Source organism: Fusarium solani (assembly GCF_023522795.1).
Source record: "Fusarium solani strain SB1 chromosome Unknown bctg00000000, whole genome shotgun sequence".
Classification (NCBI taxonomy): Eukaryota; Fungi; Ascomycota; class Sordariomycetes; order Hypocreales; family Nectriaceae; genus Fusarium; species Fusarium solani.
The window spans coordinates 4793222-4812671 of NW_027072157.1; the positions used below are offsets into that span (position 1 = coordinate 4793222).

General features: G+C 53.3%; 5 protein-coding genes across 5 annotated transcripts; 1 reads left to right on the top strand and 4 right to left on the bottom strand.

Moving 5' to 3' along the window:
• Positions 1-306: 306 nt before the first annotated feature.
• Positions 307-2605, bottom strand: MRS44_001512 (uncharacterized protein; the record flags this gene model as incomplete). Its single annotated transcript, XM_046267326.2, has 4 exons — positions 307-895; positions 945-2037; positions 2093-2326; positions 2383-2605. The coding sequence occupies 4 exons, from the start codon at positions 2603-2605 to the stop codon at positions 307-309; spliced, it is 2139 nt and encodes a 712-aa protein (XP_046138215.1).
• A 4663-nt stretch (positions 2606-7268) lies between these two features.
• MRS44_001513 (uncharacterized protein) lies at positions 7269-12061 on the top strand (the record flags this gene model as incomplete). The annotated part of the gene is made up of 5 exons (XM_046283821.2): positions 7269-7511; positions 7566-8219; positions 8273-10148; positions 10205-11442; positions 11501-12061. The coding sequence occupies 5 exons, from the start codon at positions 7269-7271 to the stop codon at positions 12059-12061; spliced, it is 4572 nt and encodes a 1523-aa protein (XP_046138214.2).
• Positions 12062-12416: 355 nt separating this feature from the next.
• Positions 12417-14916, bottom strand: MRS44_001514 (uncharacterized protein; the record flags this gene model as incomplete). The annotated part of the gene is made up of 2 exons (XM_046274883.2): positions 12417-14671; positions 14727-14916. The coding sequence occupies 2 exons, from the start codon at positions 14914-14916 to the stop codon at positions 12417-12419; spliced, it is 2445 nt and encodes an 814-aa protein (XP_046138213.2).
• An 813-nt stretch (positions 14917-15729) lies between these two features.
• Positions 15730-16704, bottom strand: MRS44_001515 (uncharacterized protein; the record flags this gene model as incomplete). The annotated part of the gene is made up of 2 exons (XM_046272006.2): positions 15730-16208; positions 16263-16704. The coding sequence occupies 2 exons, from the start codon at positions 16702-16704 to the stop codon at positions 15730-15732; spliced, it is 921 nt and encodes a 306-aa protein (XP_046138212.2).
• Positions 16705-17280: 576 nt separating this feature from the next.
• MRS44_001516 (uncharacterized protein) lies at positions 17281-18806 on the bottom strand (the record flags this gene model as incomplete). Its single annotated transcript, XM_065623726.1, has 2 exons — positions 17281-18659; positions 18722-18806. The coding sequence occupies 2 exons, from the start codon at positions 18804-18806 to the stop codon at positions 17281-17283; spliced, it is 1464 nt and encodes a 487-aa protein (XP_065480154.1).
• Between the last annotated feature and the right edge of the window lie 644 nt (positions 18807-19450).

A 19450-nucleotide genomic window follows, 5' to 3' on the forward strand; every position in this document is an offset into this window, starting at 1 on the left:
GGCTGTCATTGTTGTTCCATGATGCCTTTTCATAGCCTCCTGGTACATGGCTGTATCCCTCGTCTACCCTTATGCCGGACCACTCATCAGCCCCATCTCGCAGGTTTAGCAACTTGCTACCCGGCCATCGCCATCCCTGTCATCCATCCGATACAAATCAGTCCGTCCTGTCCAGACTCATAAAACGCCTTTCCATGCTTGCTAACCACGCATCATCGCGTCCTTGTAAGCACCAGCCATTCCGAACCCGAAACCCTGTAAAATCAAACACACATTTTGGAGAAATAGGAGCGTCCTGGAAGGCCTCTAAGCCTTCGGATCAACCAGAGTTGGTGCAATTCGCCTCTTCTTGGGCTCTTTGCTCTCCTCTCTTTCACCCTCGCTCGTATCTCGCTTGGTACCCGCAACACTGCCTGTTGTGCTCCGTGGCGTCTCCGGAGGCGTTGTCATAGGCACCCCCGTCACCTTACCCGAGTTTGCTGCTGCAATTCCTGGGACGCTTCCAGAAATGAGGGTAGGATTGCTGATCACGCCCGTGGGCACAGTGCTTGACTGGGTCGTAATGGTTGCAATCGACGATGTCGAATTGGACCTCGCTGGAGAAGAGGGGCGTTGAGAAGCGAGCGAAGCAGACGGAGGCGGCGATGGAGCCGTGAAAGAGCTTGCCGAATTGCGATGATGGTGATGTGAGCCGTTTGGAAACGGTGACGGGGGCGCGAAACTGGTCGTCGGTGTGGGTATAGGGGTATTCTGATTTGATGACGAGACAGTTGTTTGGGACTTGGCTCGAGGAATCTCGCCCTTAAAGACCTCGCCTAATTCGCCAGCTGCGAAGGATAGAGAAGAACAGAAGCCATCGGATGATGATATCATCAAAGTCAGACCATCACTTGACCTAGTTGACTTGTTAGCAGGTGCTGGGGTCCCTGGAGAGTTGTACATACCATGCAAGATCGGTAAAGGTAGCGCAGTGGAGGTTGCTCACGACGCAGATGGGGGACTTTTGTTGAGTATCATACAGCAGTACCGAGTCCTGAGTAGCTACCGCATATACCATGCGATATGGCAGAGAGAAGGCAGGCCTAGGGCCAGGGGTAGATGAGTTCACTTCCAGGTTTGAGCTCTTTGACTCGCTTGTTGCGGTTGCAGGCGGAGGGGGCGGGTCCATTACGGAGGGAGCTGGGGAGGGCTTCGAGAGAGGTTCAGGAAGAGACGGAATAGGCTCCTCAGCGGATGATGTATCAATGGTGATATTTCTCGTAGTGGGCGGAGACTGGCGTAGAGTGTAGAATATGGGAGAACACTTCACTACCACAGACGGCTTCTTGTGGCCTGGCAAGTGGGCGATGGGAGGCTTGTTGATACCCCCTCGGGTATATATATAGACCGTGTTGATCACCTCGTACGTCGGCTTCGCATCCTTTTCGGCCTGGTGCTGATTCTGGTACTGCCCAGATGGAGTCAGGAGCAGGCTCCCATCAGGCGTAAACGTGAGTCGTCGGAAGAACGAAGTCAGGGTCTCGTTGGCGTAGAGGTTGGCATTCTTCATTCCCAAACCAGCGCTGATGGTTGACGACGGCTTGGGAGAAGGATCCATCGGCATGACAGCTGGTAGCGGCATCGAGGGGGCCGGGGATACGGATCGGCGGGAGGAAAAGGAAGACCGACGGCTGTGGCTCACGACGCTCGGAGGGTTCATGGGAAGGGCAAACGAGGTTGGTGTGCCTGGCGCAGAAGGAACTGGCGACCCAACGGAGGGGGCAGAGTCGAGGACGGCGAGCGAGGAGCGGTGGCCGAAGTCAGGAGGAGCAGGGCTGCTGGAAGAGATGCGTCGAGGGGGTAGGTCGGCCTTGATGTGGCTTGCGAGCCTGGGAGTCTTGTCATCTTGGCTTAGGGTGTATTGGCCGTCCTTTGTTTTCAAAGAGTAAATATGAACGGATCGATCGGACGACTGCGTAGCGATATACTCGTTCAGAGGATCCCATGTAACGCCCTGGACATAGTGACTGTGCTCGGCGATTTGGCGAACCAGCGTTCCTGTTCTCGAGTTAGAGGTCGTTGGGCGGCGCATCGCGAACTTGGTTTTGCTGACCTGTCTGAGCATTATATATTCGCGCTATGTTATCCATGCTGCCAATGATGAAGTGGACGCCATCGGGAGACCAGGCCAAGTCATAAATCTCGGCACCGCTAGAACGACACATATGCTTGGCTCTCCACGACTCCTTGTCATCTGAAGCTTCGGATCCGAAATTGTTCTGAGGCGTTTCGGTCGGAACCCAGAGTATCACGTTGCCATCGTCGCCGGCAGAGGCGAGTAGTTCGCCTGGAATTAGACCTATCAGTACATGACGAAACATCAAGAGAGCGGGGGAAGCCAACCTTTGGGGGCCCAGCGGACAACATTGACAGCCTGGTTATGTTTGGAGAGGGTCGAGAGATACTCGACTTTTCGTTCCTCGCCGTCCACCTGAACTTTCCATATTCTCACATGATTATCACCACCAGCGGTAGCGAGACGTCCTTTTCCATTTGGTTCAAAGTGAGCCGAGTAGACCGGGGCGTTCTGGTCGTGCCAATTGATGATGAGGGGCGTGGCTTTCATCGCGACGACAAAGCAGATATGCTAGGGCGGTCGAAGCTGGAGCTGCATAGGGAGGCGCCTGGCGAGGCTGTGGGAGAAGAGGGTGCTCTATTGCTCCCACGCTCTGGAACGAGATGGATAATCGACCGGGGACGACGACAATCTCGGGTTGATATGGAAAGAAGAAAGAATGCGAGGGTGGACTCGAAAATCGAGGCGTCGAGGCTATCAGCAGGGACGAATTCGGCAGCCCGTAGTGCAAAGTAAAGTAGTGAGCGATGACTGGTGAGTTTGAAATGGTGGAGAGCTCCAGGCTGGAGCTGGTGTGGACCTCGGAGGACTTTGATTAGACGCCAAGCTGTAGGGGGATTCAATGGCGTGAAGAGCGGGTAGCAGTAGATCAATCACAGGGAGAAACGTTGGTGATGCACTCGTTTGATGAAGGATGAGGAGAGGGAGATGCGGGACGGGAGTGAATGGTGGAAAAGAGGAGAAGAAAGGGCAGCAGTAGCCAAGCCCGAACGAAGGTGAGGTTTATTTCGGCGTTGGATGGATGGATGCGAGGGACAAAAACCTCCAGGACAGGGCCACGAGGCACGAGGCACAGGCAGGTCTTGCTTCCTTCCTTCCTTTCCCAAATGCAAGGCAACTTCCAGTAACAGGCGCAGGTTAGGTTGTGCCGGTGCGGCGGACGCGCGGGCGATCACACACTGTAAACTCAGACCCAAACAACACCCACTTCACCCAAGGATGGATCCATTGGGTGGATGGGGATGGGCGGGCTTGGATTGGACGTCACGGGGCAACTGGGCAACGCAGGCCCTGGGGCTGCAACACCTCACCTCGCTCGGGCTGAGGAGGACGGGAGGGGACGGGGAGCCTGGGCACGTCAGACGGATATCAGTGGTGGAGAGCGTATTTGGATGTCTGGTGCCCTTTGACGGCCCCCAAGCACCCGCAAGACAAGCCCAAGACCCAGACGCCGCCGGGACCTACGCTACGCCAGCAAATGCGCCGCAGCCACCAGCAGCCCTGAAAATGAGTGCCCTGCACAGCTGCAACCTGACTTTTTAGCGGGCACTGAAGAGGGGAACCCGCCCATCTCAGCAGGTGTCAGAGCGCCTGCGTGGTCTACCAGGGACGCTGCTGGGGTTCTACGGCTCGTCGCTGGGTGAGGGACGACGGTTGCGGCTGCGGCAACACCACACGCATCAGGGACCAAGGAATGGAGGCTGATGCTCATCAGCCCAGAACCGAGCCTCTAATGAGTCTGTACGCGCCCAAGACGGCATCCCACAGAGAGACATGATCCGACAAGCTAAAAGCAAAAAACATACCTTCCTGTTATGCCGCTTGACATTCTGTCCCGTACCGTATGGACAAGATATCCGAGCTCGCGGAAACCAGCCGGCGGCGGGGATCCAAAGGGAGAAATGACAAGAGGTTTAGATTCCGGTTGGCCAAGACTGGTGGATGGATGGAAGCATCCATGATGGCTCTGTTTTGATGGATCGGGCCGGCATACCCATGTTTTAAATCCTCTTTTTTCCTTCTCAATGATCACAAGAGTCCAACGTTGAAAAGTATACCTGACACCGAAGACCAAAGACGCCGCATGGATGACCCCGTTCTACTGTGCAAGTCGTGAGGTGAGGTAACTGTCTCGCTCAATGCGTGTCAGCCAGAGTCAGCATACAATTGTCAGTGTTGGACTCGGGGGAATGGAGCACCAATCATGATACTAGTCTTGCCAATCCTTGGAGCCAAGAACCTGGAACCGCGAAATGTCGCTGGCCTGAATCTAAATCACAAGTGGTCAGCACGCGACTCACACAACAGCAAGGGGAGCGCCCGCATTATTCCAGTATGATGCATCATGGATATGGCCATGGTGGCGGATGCTCACACTGTACGTCGTGCGCCAACAAGCCCTGTCACCAAAGTCAGGACTGTTTTCTCCGATGCAGCTTCGGTTCTGGACGGCGTCTTGTCACCGAGATATAAAGACCACCATCCTGTCCTGTCCGCAACGCCGTCTTTTGCTAGAGGCGTAGCAAAGTGCCTGAGCTCAGGCCAACTCATCCCACACTGGGCCGGTTGTCCCTGGCGCGGAAATTAGAGGAGCGGGAGATCCGAAAATCGAAGGTCGAAGCTTCGAAAGGAGTTACCCGTACGGCAGTTCCTGATACTAAGGCCAGCGCCCGGCCCGGAAGCGAAGCCCGGAGGTGGTGATGCAACCAGCCGACAATGCCGGCAGGACTGTTCGTTTGCAACTGATCTGGGCTGCCACCCCGTCCAGTGCCCACGCGTCTGGTTGCAGGGGCCTGTGTGGTTCTTTGGTGGCATGGGGAGGTTTAGAGCATTCATGGTTCTCCCACGGGGATGGGTGCGCTCCTTGTTGCCTGTGTGGGAAACTCAGAGGTGTGTCCAGGTTCTCCATAGTGTTGAGACTATTGCTTCACGTAGCAGGCCTCAACTAGAACCTTGACGATCTCAATCCCCCAGTACAAAGCCATCAAGGAAATTTGTCCAAGGTTACATTCGGTAGTTTGTCGTCTGGCCCTCAGGATCTGTGTAGCATCAGCTTCATCTCATCCCTGAACCATCGCAAACCTTTTAGCTGCCTGGAGACACAACTTGTCTTTCAATCTCAGATGCCTCTTGGATGAGGCGGGTGTTAGTTGACTCATTAACCTCGCTTACCATATTACCATGGATTTATCCGTCTTAGACACAACGGGCGCCATGTGAAGTCATGCCGGAGATAATATGATTCATTCGACCACTCCCCACAATGATCTCGAATTTCATATGAATCATATCAACAAGTTGTGATTTGTCGAAGCGTGCCCATTGTTTGGAGCATAGCTTTGGCAGCATACTGACTACCTTCCTTGTGTGGATAGGAGGGAGAGGGGGACTCTGGTTTGGACACTTCCAACAAGGGGTCATACTCGAGATAGAGCAGGGGAGCTCGTATCCTCAAGCGAAGCAGTATGTTTACGGACCTCTTGGATATGACTCCTTCCAAAGTCTTTCCTTCCACCGCCTTTATGTTGTCACAACCCTCTCTGGTTGAGGGATAATACTCTGTACACGCCTTTCAGTGGCGGAATTTCGTGCTTCGCCAATGGCCGCCTTTTTGAGCCTACTGTTGATACAGCTTGACTCACAGCTCGATCTGGGGATGCGTCTATAGCTCGATAAATCTGCATGATCCGACCCCGTGAGTCACGCCGTCGAGGGGACTTGTTGTTGGAAGTTGACAGAGATGGAGTGGTGACAGAGATGCTTGCTGGGGGTGGTGACACAAGAGGCGTTTGAGACGGGCTGTTAACTTGTCGATCAAGTTGATACGGAAAAGTGCTTGCCTGCCTTCTTTGTACTAATAACAATATAGAGCTTATCAGGTTTGACACAACAAGCCATCAATATTTGCCTGCCCGTGTGGAAGGGTCAAGATAGGCGCTGGGCGGCCATTTTTTGATTGCTAAGCTAGCATTGGCCGTGCCGTAGCCGATGAGTTCCTTCCGCTGGTGGTTGTTTGGTCCTTCCCAAACCATCTCGCCGACAGGCTGGTGTAGTGCACGGGCCAAGTCTCCTGCAGGAAGGTACCCAGACTACGAGATGCAGGTTCCAGGCTGAGTCCGTCGGATTCATTGTCGTTATCGATCCCCTTTCTTCGTTGCCTCGTTGTATCCTCGTCGTGGAGTGGACAATAACCAGATGAAGCTTGGTTACAGGCAACAAGTTACGGCGACTGGCAATTGCTTGCCTAAAAGGTGCATCGGCGACGCCACGATGAATAGACACCGTCCCTCGACACGGCACGTTCGTCTTCCTCAAGTTGTCGTTCAAAGTTGGAGACTGATCGCCAATGGGCGCCACTAGCCCCGCCATCATCCGTGTTGCCCGTGTCATCACGATTGGCGGGCTTGATGGACCCTGCATTGTCACTTTTTGGTGGCTGGCGGTGACTGATACCTGCTCGCTTTCACGCAGGCTAGCAGGCTCGCACCAAAGACCGAGCACGAAGAACCCGGCGACAGAGCGGTATGGATGCTATCAATGCATGGGGTCCCTGCAATTACCTTGCCGTTGCTGCCATGTTCTGCAGTTCGCATTGCAGCAGTACACCCTCTGAGTACGGTTGATGCCTTGCCGTGACAGTCATGGGCTCTCATTATCGGAAGAACTTGCAAGCAAAGACATGAAGGGTCTGTGGGCTAGAATCTTACTGGGCGATCACCTTCAATGGACGGCCAGACACAACATCCGCCCCCATTCCGGATCACAACGCGAGGCGTTCAGGATGAAGCCTGGCCCTGGGTCCCCATCCTCATATTGCCCCGATGACTACCAAGTACTGCAACTAAGCACTAAACCCCGGTCTCAACCGAATCTATCGCGGCACGCGGCAACTGGGCCCTTTTGTCTCGGTGCCTTGGTTCAACCCACCACAGAGCAAAAGGATCCATCTTTCTCGGACAGCAGCTTACATATCATCTTTAGAGGCAGGTGCCTGGACTGCTAGGACAAAAGCAGCCGCTTGACCCTGATCCGTTGGCTTGTCCTTTTTCCTCTTCACTTATTCAATGGTGGTGCTTGGCCAAGCATGGTTAATTCCGATAACCTCTCGCTCCCGTTGACGGGCACGGGCCTGGCTCTGGTAGCAGTGGCCACCATGCCGGCCCTTGTTGCCGTCATCGCTCAGTTGCGGCAGCGCACTCCTAAAGATCATTTTTATGAAGACGAAGACGGTAAAAGCACACCAGAGAGCACCGCTGCTTTTTCCAATCGGCTGCCCAAGGCTTCTATCTTGGCATCTTCGACAATCGGTTTCGGCACTTGGATTGCAGTTTCTGTTTTTTCATCTCTTGAATTGTCCTCTAAGTTGCTGGAGAACTGGCTAATTGCTGGCGCATGGGTGAGTGGCCTCAATTCCTGGTGATTCTAATGATTGCTTTAACACTTTCAACAGGGCCTTGTACTGCTTCACGCAATCTCCCTGAGTGCTCATCACTCGTCTGTAAAAGTTCACAACCTCGGACTGTGGTTGTTGGCGTCTGGTCTTGTTGTTGCCACTCTTACTGTACCCCAATTGATCACAGAGGCCCAACATGTTTCCAGCGACAACGTCCCAGTTGTCATCCTCCGTGCCGTAAACGTGGTTGCTGTCATCTCTTTATGCCTCTCCAGCGTTCTACTTCCTCGGCGACCTGAGGTTTACTTCAAAAATCGCAAGGTTGATGGACAATGGACCGTGTCTGCCCTGAGCAGATATACTTGGACCTGGGTCGAGCCACTTCTTCAATATGCTTCCAAGAGGAATGATCTGGATGCTGATGATGTCCCTCATCCGGACCGGAAGCTGCGTTCTGGACTTCTGAAGCATGACTGGGATTCAATGAGATTCGATGGTAGTCTCCTACGAGCATTGCTCTGGGCATACAAAGGCAGCTTCGTTTTGCAATGGAGTGTTACTATCTTCCGGAACTTCCTGGGCCTCTTGCCTTTCTGGACTATGCTGCGTCTCATCAACATCCTGGAGCAGCGTGATTCGAGAGGGTCTGGACCGTCTCTCGAGCTCTGGATCCTTGTCTTTGCGATGGCCGCCTTTAACCTATTGGATGCTGTAAGACTTCTGCCCACGTTTTCTATCTGATCTAAACGCTGATGTATTTCCAGTGGGTCGAAGGATGGGTATTCTGGTACTCTTTTGCCGACGTCTCTTTGCCTATCCGAGCCCAGCTTTCTACGCTCGTTTTCGAGAAATCTTTGCGGCGTAAGAACGTCAAGGCTGCTGAGAAGCAGAAAGAAGCCACCGAATCACAAGAGGCAGACGGAGACAACAAGGATGATGATGAGTCTGACAGCTCAAGTGTGCTGAAGTCTCGCCAAGCCATTGTCAACCTCGTCGGCGTCGATGCTGCACGAATTGCCAATTTCGCGGCATACCAGTTCCTTATTATCAACAGCGTCGCCAAGCTTGTCACTTTCAGCTTCTTCCTCGTTCGCTTGATCGGCTGGATCCCTTTCGCGGCAGGCATGTTGGCTTGGGCTGCTACCCTACCCGCCAACACATATTTTTCAAAGGCTCTGCTAGGTAAATCAGAGAAGCTCATGAAGCTTCGCGATGAAAAACTGGCAGTTGTCAACGAGGCCTTGCTTGGCATGAGACAGATCAAGTTCTCTGCACTTGAAGCACGGTGGGAGCAGCGTATCTTGGCTATGAGAGAGAGAGAGCTCAAGACTCTATGGCAACTCTTCATCGTTGACACTGGCCTCTTTGGTTGCTGGGTAGTTAGCCCGATTCTCCTCGCAGCTACTTCTCTGGCCATTTACGCTATTGTCAATGAGCAGCTTCTACCCTCGGTCGCCTTCGTCAGCATCGGAATTTTCAAGGCCCTGGAAGTGACACTTGGAGTTCTCCCTGAGCTCATTACAATGTCGGTCGACACACTCGTCTCGATCAAACGAATCGATACATACCTCCAAGGCCCGGAAATGGAGAAGACGCTATCTGAAGGTTCCGAGGTTGGATTTGAAGGTGCCTCGATTGCCTGGCCCGTTGATGAAGATACACCTGATGAAGATAGATTCATCCTGAGGAACCTCAACTTCAACTTTCCCGTTGGCGAACTGTCTGTCATTTCGGGAAAGACTGGAACTGGAAAGAGTCTGGTGCTCTCTGCTATTCTTGGAGAGACAGACTTGTTAGATGGATCAATTCGCGTCCCGACAACAGCTGAACCCGCCAAACGCCACGACGACGAAGCTCATCCAGGCAACTGGATCATCCCTGGCTCAATTGCATACGTTGGGCAGACTCCGTGGTTGGAAAGTGCCTCATTCCGAGACAACATCTTGTTTGGTCTCCCCCTTATCGAAGAACGTTACCAAAAGGTGATCGAGGTTTGCGCATTGAAGAAGGACCTCGAGATCCTGACGGATGGCGACAAAACAGAGCTCGGCGCCAACGGCATCAACCTCAGCGGCGGACAGAAATGGCGTGTCACATTGGCTCGGGCTATCTACTCTCGTGCCGAGATTCTTGTCATGGATGATGTCTTTAGTGCTGTCGATGCACATGTTGGTCGTCACATCTTTGAGAAATGCGTTACTGGCGATATCTGCAAGGGTAGAACGCGTATTCTCGTCACTCATCATGTGGCTCTGGTTCAAACCAAGGCCAAATTCATCATTGAGCTGGGCGAAGGCACTGCTCTTCATGCAGGGCTCGTGTCTGACCTCATTCGCGACGGAACACTGGAGGAGATCAAGAGCCACGAGCAGACTAGTCAGCAAATACTGGAAGACGAAGCGACGGATTCATCAACTGCCGTCAACTCGGAAGAAGCTTCCGTCACAGATGAAACCGTTGAGACGAATGGATTGCAAAAGGTACAATCAAAGGATGCTAAGCAATTCATCCAGGAAGAGGTGCGCGAGAAGGGTGTTGTCAAGAAGCATGTCTATATGACCTACCTTCGGGACAGTGGCGGTCTGCTCCTCTGGGGCATCTGTGCGGTTATCTTCCTTGGTTATGAGATTGGAATTCTTGGTGAGTTTTATATCCCTTGCTGCTATCTTGAATTACCTAGCTAACACTCTCGCTAGGCCGGGCATGGTGGCTACGAATCTGGACAGGAGATGCCGATGACGGTGCACTATCTGTCAGTGTTCATCAGCAGCATGGACACGCGTCGGTTCTCTCCCTTCAGCAGTTCCCATTGAACTCTGCGTCTGGCCTCCGAGTTGCCGAGTCTCAGAATGACCTGAACTTCTACCTCTATGTTTATATCGGCATCTCCAGCGTTACGGCCGTCATCGGCACGCTCCGATTCTTCTGGGCTTACTTTCTCGCCATCAAGGCCAGCAGGTCCCTCTTTGAGAAGATGTTGTTCGCCGTTCTGCACACTCCACTTCGATGGCTTGATACTGTGCCAGTTGGTCGAGTTCTCAACAGGTTCACATCCGATTTCAACATCATCGACAATCGAATCACCATCGACTGGACCATGTTCATTTCCAACCTGCTATCGCTAGCCGGCGTGTGTGTTGCTGCCTTCTTCGCATCCAGCTATGTTATTCCTCTGGCTGTGGTCCTTCTGGGACTGGGCATCATGATCGGTAACAAGTATCTCTATGGCGCGAGACCGCTGAAGCGACTCGAAAGTAACTGCAAGTCACCGGTATTCGAGCTATTCAACGCTGCGCTGGCTGGCGTTTCTACTATCCGTGGCTTCCAGAAGACCCAAGTCTATGTTGATCGGATGTATGACAGGCTGGACAGTTGGAACATCATCACTTCCTACATGTGGCTCGTCAACCGTTGGATGGGTATTCGTATGGCCTTTGTAGGGACATTGTTCTCGACCGTCGTCGGTATCATCGTCATTATGAGCCCTAGCATGGACGCTGCTCTCGCTGGATTTACTCTGTCTTTTGCGCTTGACTTTGCCGAGAGCATCCTCTGGACCATCCGCCATTATGCTGGTATGGAGCTCAACATGAACTCGACCGAGCGAGTGGTTGAGTACACGGAACTCGAGACGGAGTCCTTGGAAGGCGAGAAACCCCCTGCGGCTTGGCCTACTTCAGGCACCATGGAGGTTGACAACCTCGAGGTTGCGTATGCCCCTGATTTGCCGCCCGTGTTGAAGGGAATCTCGTTCAATGTCAAGAACAACGAGAGAATCGGTGTGGTTGGCCGGACGGGCGCAGGAAAGTCGTCTCTGACCCTTGCCCTCTTCCGGTTCTTGGAAGCTCGTTCTGGTAGTGTTTTCATCGACGGTTTGGACATTTCCAAGATTGATCTCCATAGTTTGAGATCTCGTCTGGCAATTATTCCTCAAGTAAGTACCTGCCTGCTAGCTGACTGATAACCGACTACACATGCTAACAATCTCTCAGGATCCTGTGTTGTTCTCTGGCACCATTAGGTCAAACCTCGACCCCTTCGACGACAACACTGACGAGGAGCTCCGTGACTCGCTCGCTCGTGTTCACCTTGTTGATTCTCAGCCTGCGACACCGTCCAACGAGCCCGCCTCGGCAGGAACTTCAACACTGGCTCCCAAAAACGTCAACGTGTTCCGGGATCTGTCAAGTCCCATCTCCGAGTCTGGCGGCAACCTCTCACAAGGCCAGCGTCAACTCCTTTGCCTTGCACGCGCCATCGTAGCGAGGCCCAAGATCATGGTGCTGGACGAGGCCACATCGGCCGTCGACATGGCTACCGATGCTCTCATCCAGCGCAGTATCCGCGAGGAATTTACTGACAGCACTCTGCTCGTGATTGCGCATCGTCTGAGCACCATCGCCGACTTTGACAGGATTCTTGTCCTCTCCGAAGGTCGAGTCGCCGAGTTTGGCACGCCTAAGGAGCTTTGGGAGAAGGAGGGCGGTGTGTTCCGTGATATGTGTGAGAGCAGTGGTGAGAAGGAGAAGTTGAGACAGACGATTTTTGCGTAAGATGAAGACAAAGATAAAAAGGGAAGCTAGAGATGGAAAAAGTTTTAAGAGTTTTGATTTGATTTGATTTGAATTCGGTTTGAATGGAATAAGAACAAGTTATATGGCTTTTTGTTTATCAGAATGCTGATGATGAAGATGGAAGCATTCATCACAAGGAATACGTTGAAGCATTGCATAAGAGTCAAGTCTGATCAAGAAGCGAATAGTTGAAGTTCATATTCAAGGTGTCATTAAGCAATCGTATCTCATGGTCAAGCATATAACCCAATATCTCAATCTCAGTTGTCCCAAGCCATATTTCCAGAACCTCCAATCCCAATATCAACTCCTCCCAAGAAAGAACTACGAGAACTTAGTCACTCTCGTCATCCGAATCATCAGCATCGTTCAGGGTGTCCTCGAAGCCCTCGACAGCACTGGCGTTCTTGATGTAGTCACGGAACCCACGGCTCATCTTGACAACAGCGCGCATGTGCTTCTCGCTGATGGTGATGCGCTCCGAATTCTCATCCTGAGCGTCGCTCTCGGCTAGGGCGAGGGCCGTCTGCATGGCATTTCGGATCTCACGGCCGTTCCACTTGAGGGTGCGCACCTCGCGGCTGTTCCAGACAAACTCGCGAGCAGCATTTGAGACATGGATGAGGCCGTTGGAGTCTCGGCTGAGACGGTCAAAGTTCTGGGTCCAGATGCGCTCTCGGTCCTCGTTGTTGAGGCTCCTGTAATGCAGGGCAACGTGGATACGGCTGAGGAATGCGTTGTCGAATGACTGAACGCGGTTGGTGGTGAGGAAGAGAACACCGCGGTAGTACTCGAGAGCGCGCAGGAAGACAGAGACGAGGCCGTTGCGAGCAATGTCCTTGGAACGACGACGCTCGAGATAGACATCAGCCTCGTCGAGGAGAACGAGGGCGCCGTAGCGCTGACCGAGCTCAAGGAAGTAGCTCAGGTTGGACTCGATATTATACGAGTCAACGCTGAGGTCACCGCTGGTGAGAGCGATCAGGGGTCGGTTGGTCAGCTCAGCGATACACTCTGCAGTGCAAGTCTTGCCAACACCAGGGGCACCGTGGAGGAGGAAGATTCGACCTTCACCCTTGTTCTTGACAAAGTCGTTACCCCAGGGCGATATCTTGCCAGCGCCGAGGTCAGTCGCAAACTTGCCGATCAGAGCCTTGACAGTCAGCTTGACCTCGTCGTCGAGGACAAGGTACTTGAAGGCGTCCTTGTCAGTGTGGAGCTGCTTCAAGTTGGCAAGGTCAAGGTGGCCCCAGCGACGATCACCGAGGATGAAGCCTGGGATGGTGTTGCTGCAGACAAGATAGAAGAGATCGCTATCGGGAGGCGAGTCATGAGTTGGGTTGAGATCCTCAAAGCCTAGGTACGGGCTGTCGTTGCTCTGGCTCGAACGGTCGGAGGAGCAAGCCTGACATCCGCATCGAGGCTCGTTCCTGGGCAGATGATCCTTGGGAGGAGGGGCAGTCTGATCAAAGCGAGGAGGAGGGTGGTAGCGGGCCATTCCACGCATGGAATCAGGACCGAGGAAGTAGAAGCTGTCAAAGCCAGCGGCATCACAAATGACACGACCTCGCATGAAGCCTGTCGGTCCTCGAGACTGTCTGTTGGCAGCCCCCGAGTTGACGAGCTGACCCTCATAGTCCATGTACGTGGGACGCTTCAGGAGCTCCCAGTACAGCTTACCGAGGGCAATGTTCTTCTCCCTCATGGTGAGTCCACCTTGAGCGTCGAGATCCTCGGGCCAGAACTTGGCAGGGATGATGGGAAGGCTGCTGATAACTTGCTCTCCGAGCCAGGGGGAGAGGTTGAAGCTGTACATGTAGCGGTTGACCTTGGTGCCATTGGTCTCGAGCATCCAGCAGCAGATCTTGTAGGCATCGGGAGCGTAGGTGTTCTGATTGATGCTGACGCTGCTGATGACGTACGGGGTCCAGATGCCGTAACGCTTTGTGTAGATGACCTCGCCGGGCTTGAGGAGAAGCCAAAAGTACTCAAAAGTAGCTCTTGGGATATCGAGGTTGTGGCGTTCCTCTTCTAGACGGATCTGCTCACCGAGGTTGTCGTCAAGGAACTTGAGGAGGACGTCAATGTGGCTGGCGGTGGTGGCGGCATACTCCGAATCGTGAGTCGATGGCTGGTTGTCTCGATAGCTGGCAAGCTCTTGGCGGTGGTGGTAGAGAACGCGGTAAGGAGAGCTGATGGTGACAAACTTGCCGTCGAGGTTGATGTAAGGGTAGTAAGCCACGACAGCCTTGAGGGCATTGATCAGATGTTGAGAGTGAATGCACATGAAGGGCCGGGCAATGTCTGGAGACGAGGCCTCGAGATCTTGTTCCTCATCCGAGTAGTAGTCATCATAACGATAGTTGACCTGGTCGAACGTCTCAGTGATGGGCCGGTCTTCTTGACCTGGGCCGGCACGAGGGGGGCCACGACGAGAGCGCCTGGAGGTTGCCTTCTCGGTGAAGACCTTTGTGACGATCTCAAGAACAGGCTTCTCCTTTGTAGCACCCTCTTCCTCGTCTTCGACATCACTGTCGGCATCGTCTTCGAACTCGGGAACATCCTTGAAGGCCTGAGTGCTCTGACGAGCTGTAAGTTTGTTAGCATGGTACACTTTGAGTAGATAGGAGCAGTGACGACTTACTATCAACAACCTTGTCGTTCCAGCCAATGTACTTGATGATATGAATGACATCTGGAACCTTTCCGTCGATCTTGAGGACTCCCTTGGAAGCAGGCTTCTTAACCCTGCCGACCTTGCGGGAGATGTCCTCGAAGCTGACGATGGAGCTGGCATCGTCTTGCCCAACGATATCGGGGTGAGGGGCCTCCATGATGGTCATCTGATGTTTTAATCTTGGGTATCAGAGAAACGACTTGGGATAAGATGGTGAGGAGAGGAGATGGAGTGAACAGACGGAGAGGACGAGATGCTTTGCTTTATATGCCTGCGACACCACATGTTACTTGCTTATCCTCAACCAGGCAAGGAGCTATCAGGAGGCTGAAGGCAGCAGCGGCACGCCAAGCCTCCAATGCCTCTGGGGAACCAAGCCATGGCTCCACGGATCCAACGTCACTGTCCAGTTTGTGTCGCACCGTGAGTGGTGAGTGGTGCAGATTAGGCATCACAGGGCTCCTGCGGCAGTCGAGAATGCACGTCGTCTCACCCCCTGGACCTTAGCGTGAAGCCATATCCACCACCACCAATGAGGTTCCACTATCACCAATGAGATGCCGCGATCTTTCAGCCCTGCTCCACAGCCCCTCACTGGGAGCCTGGGGTGTAAGCCATGCTCCTCGCCCAGGCGATGCCGTGTTGATGCTCTGCACCTTGTATCATGGCCTTGTATTGGATAGATGAAAGAGAAAGTGGAACATCAAGGAGAGGAAAGGTGCAGGAGATAACTGTACGAGTACAAGGTAATGCACGTATAAGAAAAGCCAAGTTGTGGTCCATTTGTTAGACTAGGCTATGGTAACCGTTGACCGTATCCGTAAACCGCCCTGCGGTTAGCCTTGAGCCAGACCATCTGGCTAGCTCGTTTCCCCTTGAACGCCTTCAATGCTCGTTTTGATAAACCTCACCGATCAAGCTACTAATATCGCGATAACAGGCGAGTCGATAACACTTCCTCCCCTTCCCCTCAAAGCTCAAGGCTCAGCATGTGCGCACGCAGATCCTCCATCACGACAGTGAGCTTCACCTCAAACTGAGCATCAGTCCCCTTGAGCAAGCCCCGATCAATCTTCTCATCGGCAAACGCATAAAAGTGTCGTCGAATCTTGCGCTCAAGCTCGAGGTCGTCACGCTGAGCCTGGGATCGGGTCAGGCACTCAATGTTGGAGATGTGGTCGACGTCCCACTCGGCCGACAGGTCGTAGTCCCAGGCCTCTTTGAGCTGCTGGCTGTCGTGGACGCCGAGGTACTGCCAGAAGGGCATGAGGACCTCCTTGAAGCCGTACTGGGCGCCGGTCGTGTCGATGATCCAGCGTTCGTTGAGCCCCGGGCATCGCACCGCGACGACGGTGTGAGGGACGGCGATCAGGGGAGCTGGGACGAACTTGACATCGAGAAGAGGCTTTCCCATGTCCAGGTCGACGACCTCGAGAGTCGAGACAACCTCTGATCACGACATGTTAGTACTGAACCACCTTAAGTGCACTGGGCTTGTCTTACTAGAGAGGAGCTTGCGGGTCAAGGGGCAAAGCAGAGACATGGCCATAGTGCACTGGCTGTTCAGAAGGGCTGCCTCCTTGTGCTGAACATTGTCGGTGGCATCGCTAGGGAACAGGCCGCGCTTGGCTCGAGCCTCGATGTCTCGCATCTTCTGATGGATGAAAAGAGTACCATCCCGGAACTCGAGCTTGATCAGCTCCATGTCGAACACGGTCTCTCTGTACACGAGGAGGGCGGCCTTGAGGGTCGTGGCAGTTCGGAGGATGACCTTGCGGCGGCGAAGGATGTTGCAGAGAGACTTGTGCACCGGCCAGTGTGCCTTCTGGCAGTCGCGGTTGCAGTAGACGGTGCCGGGAGCGTCTCCGGGGATATACTCGGGCACGTTCTGACAGCCGCTGCAAACCAGAGTTGCCTCCTTTCCGCAGTGTGCGCATGAAGCCATGTTGAACGACTAGGGGAAACCAGTGTAGTCGAAAGAGGCTTTGCGAATGAAGAGGGGACGCAGATGAAGGTATCGTGCGTCTTGAGAGAAACCAAAGAAGATGGTTGAGGTGAGGGTTGACCAAGTTCGCCTGTAGGATTTCCATCTTGAGTCCAGCCAACAATACAAAGACCTATGAAAGACATCAACAATACCATTGAGAAGTGTTTGGTAGATGGCTGGGCAAACGGGGGTCAATATCGCCCGCTATGGCGAATATCAAAAGGACGAGACTGGGTAGACAAACGCGCTGTGTTGGTAGTTAGACAACTAGCCTCGAATCGTGGGATAACGACAGAACAAACACTCGTCAAAGAATGAACAATGCCCGGGCTTGATCGCTTCAAATAATCATTGTTAAACACGAGATGACCATGATCATCTTACCAAGGCGGATATTCATGGCAGTGGCCATACTATGATACATACTCGACGGCGCCAGTCCTGAGACTCCAAACTCCAAACTGTGTAATAACCCACCATGTCATCAAGTCTACTCCAAACAATAGCCCATCAAGTAACCATATCGCCATCGAATCATGCGCCGGCGGCCCTTGCCCTCGTCGTGACATTGCTGGCGTGTGCGAGCAGGAACTTGCAGCACGTCAATGTCAACTTGCACGCCTTGGTCCAGCCGTCATCTTGGGCGATTCCAAGCTTGATGCTCACATCTCCAATCTTGTCGCCGTCGATCTTGTACGGCAAACTAAGCGGATTGCCGGTAGCATCCGTTTGCCTATGCACAAATGCACCCAGCTGTCGCACAAGTTCAAGAAAGGCGACCATGGCGTTATCAAATCGACGGTGCATGAACGTCAGCCCCAGAGGCATATCTCCAGAGCTGTACAGCTCGAGCACGTGCTTCTTAGGCGGTGGATTGACTGTTCGGGTGCCGAGCCGGCTGGACGCAGGGTTGGGCGTCTCGTACCGGATGATCTTTGATGTGCTTCCCATGGGCTGGGGTTCGTACCCATCGAACTTGTACCCGAGCTTGTCTGCCACCGTCACCAACAGGAGAAGCGCATGCCCCCAAGCGGCATTGATCTCTGGCCAATCTACCGGCTTATTAGACAATCGGCCAAGACGTAGACCGTTGATGGTAGCAAAGCTGCCGTCGTGGCTGATACAAAACGTGTCGTTGTAAACGTTGGATCGCTGCAGCTTCTCCAAGAGCTGTGAGTCGTTGCTGTATTTGGCGTTGATGCTGTCCCTCTCTGACTGAAACTTGGCCATCTTGGTCGTAAAGGCATTGCGATCCCTCCAAAACTGTTCCTCCTCTTTGTCGAGCTCCCGAGCCTCCTCTTCCAGAGCAACGAGCTCCTGGTCCAATGCATCCTTTTCTGCCTCTAGCTTCTTCAGCTCCAACATGGCACTATCCCTGTCTTGTCCAGCTTTCCGGAGAGATTCTTCTTGTGCCTTGATTTCCTCTTCAGTCGGCTGGTTCGCCTTGGCCTCTTTCAGATGCTTCACGTATCCATCTCTTTCGCGCGAAGCCGCCTCCAGCTTCTTCTGCATGCCTTCGACGAGCATATCTGCGCACTCGACGCATATTGGGTGGTCGATGTCGGATCGCCCAGATAGAATCTCGAAGAGGCGGTTTATTCTGCCCATTTCGTTGCCCATGGGTGCATCCTGATCGTCTGTAGTACCCCTGCTGGAGCTTGCGCGTCGTAGTGTGGGAGGTGTTGAGGGTCGGTCGGCTCCCTGGCTTGGCGGGTTTGCGACTTGCGACTCGGTCAAGTAGATGAAGGACATGGAGGAATCGCGAGGATGGCCACCATGACTGCGCTTGAAAGTCGGTGGCCCGGTGTTCCGCGATACCCTGTCGTAGAGGGACTTGCGCGCTTGGTCCTGTGGTTGTGTCGTCGAGGAGGGAGATGCGGTGGCCTTCTTAGGCGTTTCTGGTGATGTGGAGGCTGAAATACAATGTTAGATGAGTGTCCAATATTCGCGATGAGGCGAAAGAACCGGCACTTACAGACGAGGAGATCGTAGGCGGCAGGGTTGAGGTCTTCGAGAGAGCCATCTAGCCTGAGAGGCTGACGGCATTTCTGGCAATTCATGTCGGGCTCAACGACCGCGCATAGCTCTGAGTGCTCAAGATCCCAACTAGAAGAGGCGTAGACGATAGAAAAGGTGGATATGGCAAGTTACAGCAATACTGTAGTGACAGATATGGGTTGGGGATGATTGTGTTAATGTCAAAGTGGAGGGTCCTAGCGGTGACGTTGTGATTCAGGCAGGACAGTCAGCCAGGAGCTACCACAGATGGCACCTGACTACTTGGTAACTACATCCCTACTGTGTGAAAGACAAATGCTCAGGTAGCCTGAGACAGTTTTCTACTCTCGAATATGATTGATATAAAAAACTTTGCCGGAAATTCAAGTTTGGCAAGCAAATAAAGGCTTGTTTTGATACATTCACAGCTCCAGGCCAACCTCGGTGTCGCAGCATCATGTCACCCCTCCATCTTCCAAGCAAAGCTACAGGGGTTAGCTCACTGAAGCCCTTGGGATGAACCCCGCCAAATGGACCTCCAAAGAGAAATCAATTTACGCGCTGCAAGGGCCTAAAGCGTGTCATGGCGCGTTCAAGCCCCTCTAGTTGCTCCTCCAACCATCCATCGCTTATCCAAAGAATGCAAGCAGGAGCGAACGAGGGCATGTGCACCTTCTAGGTTGCGCTCAAAGGGAGTGACATCCAC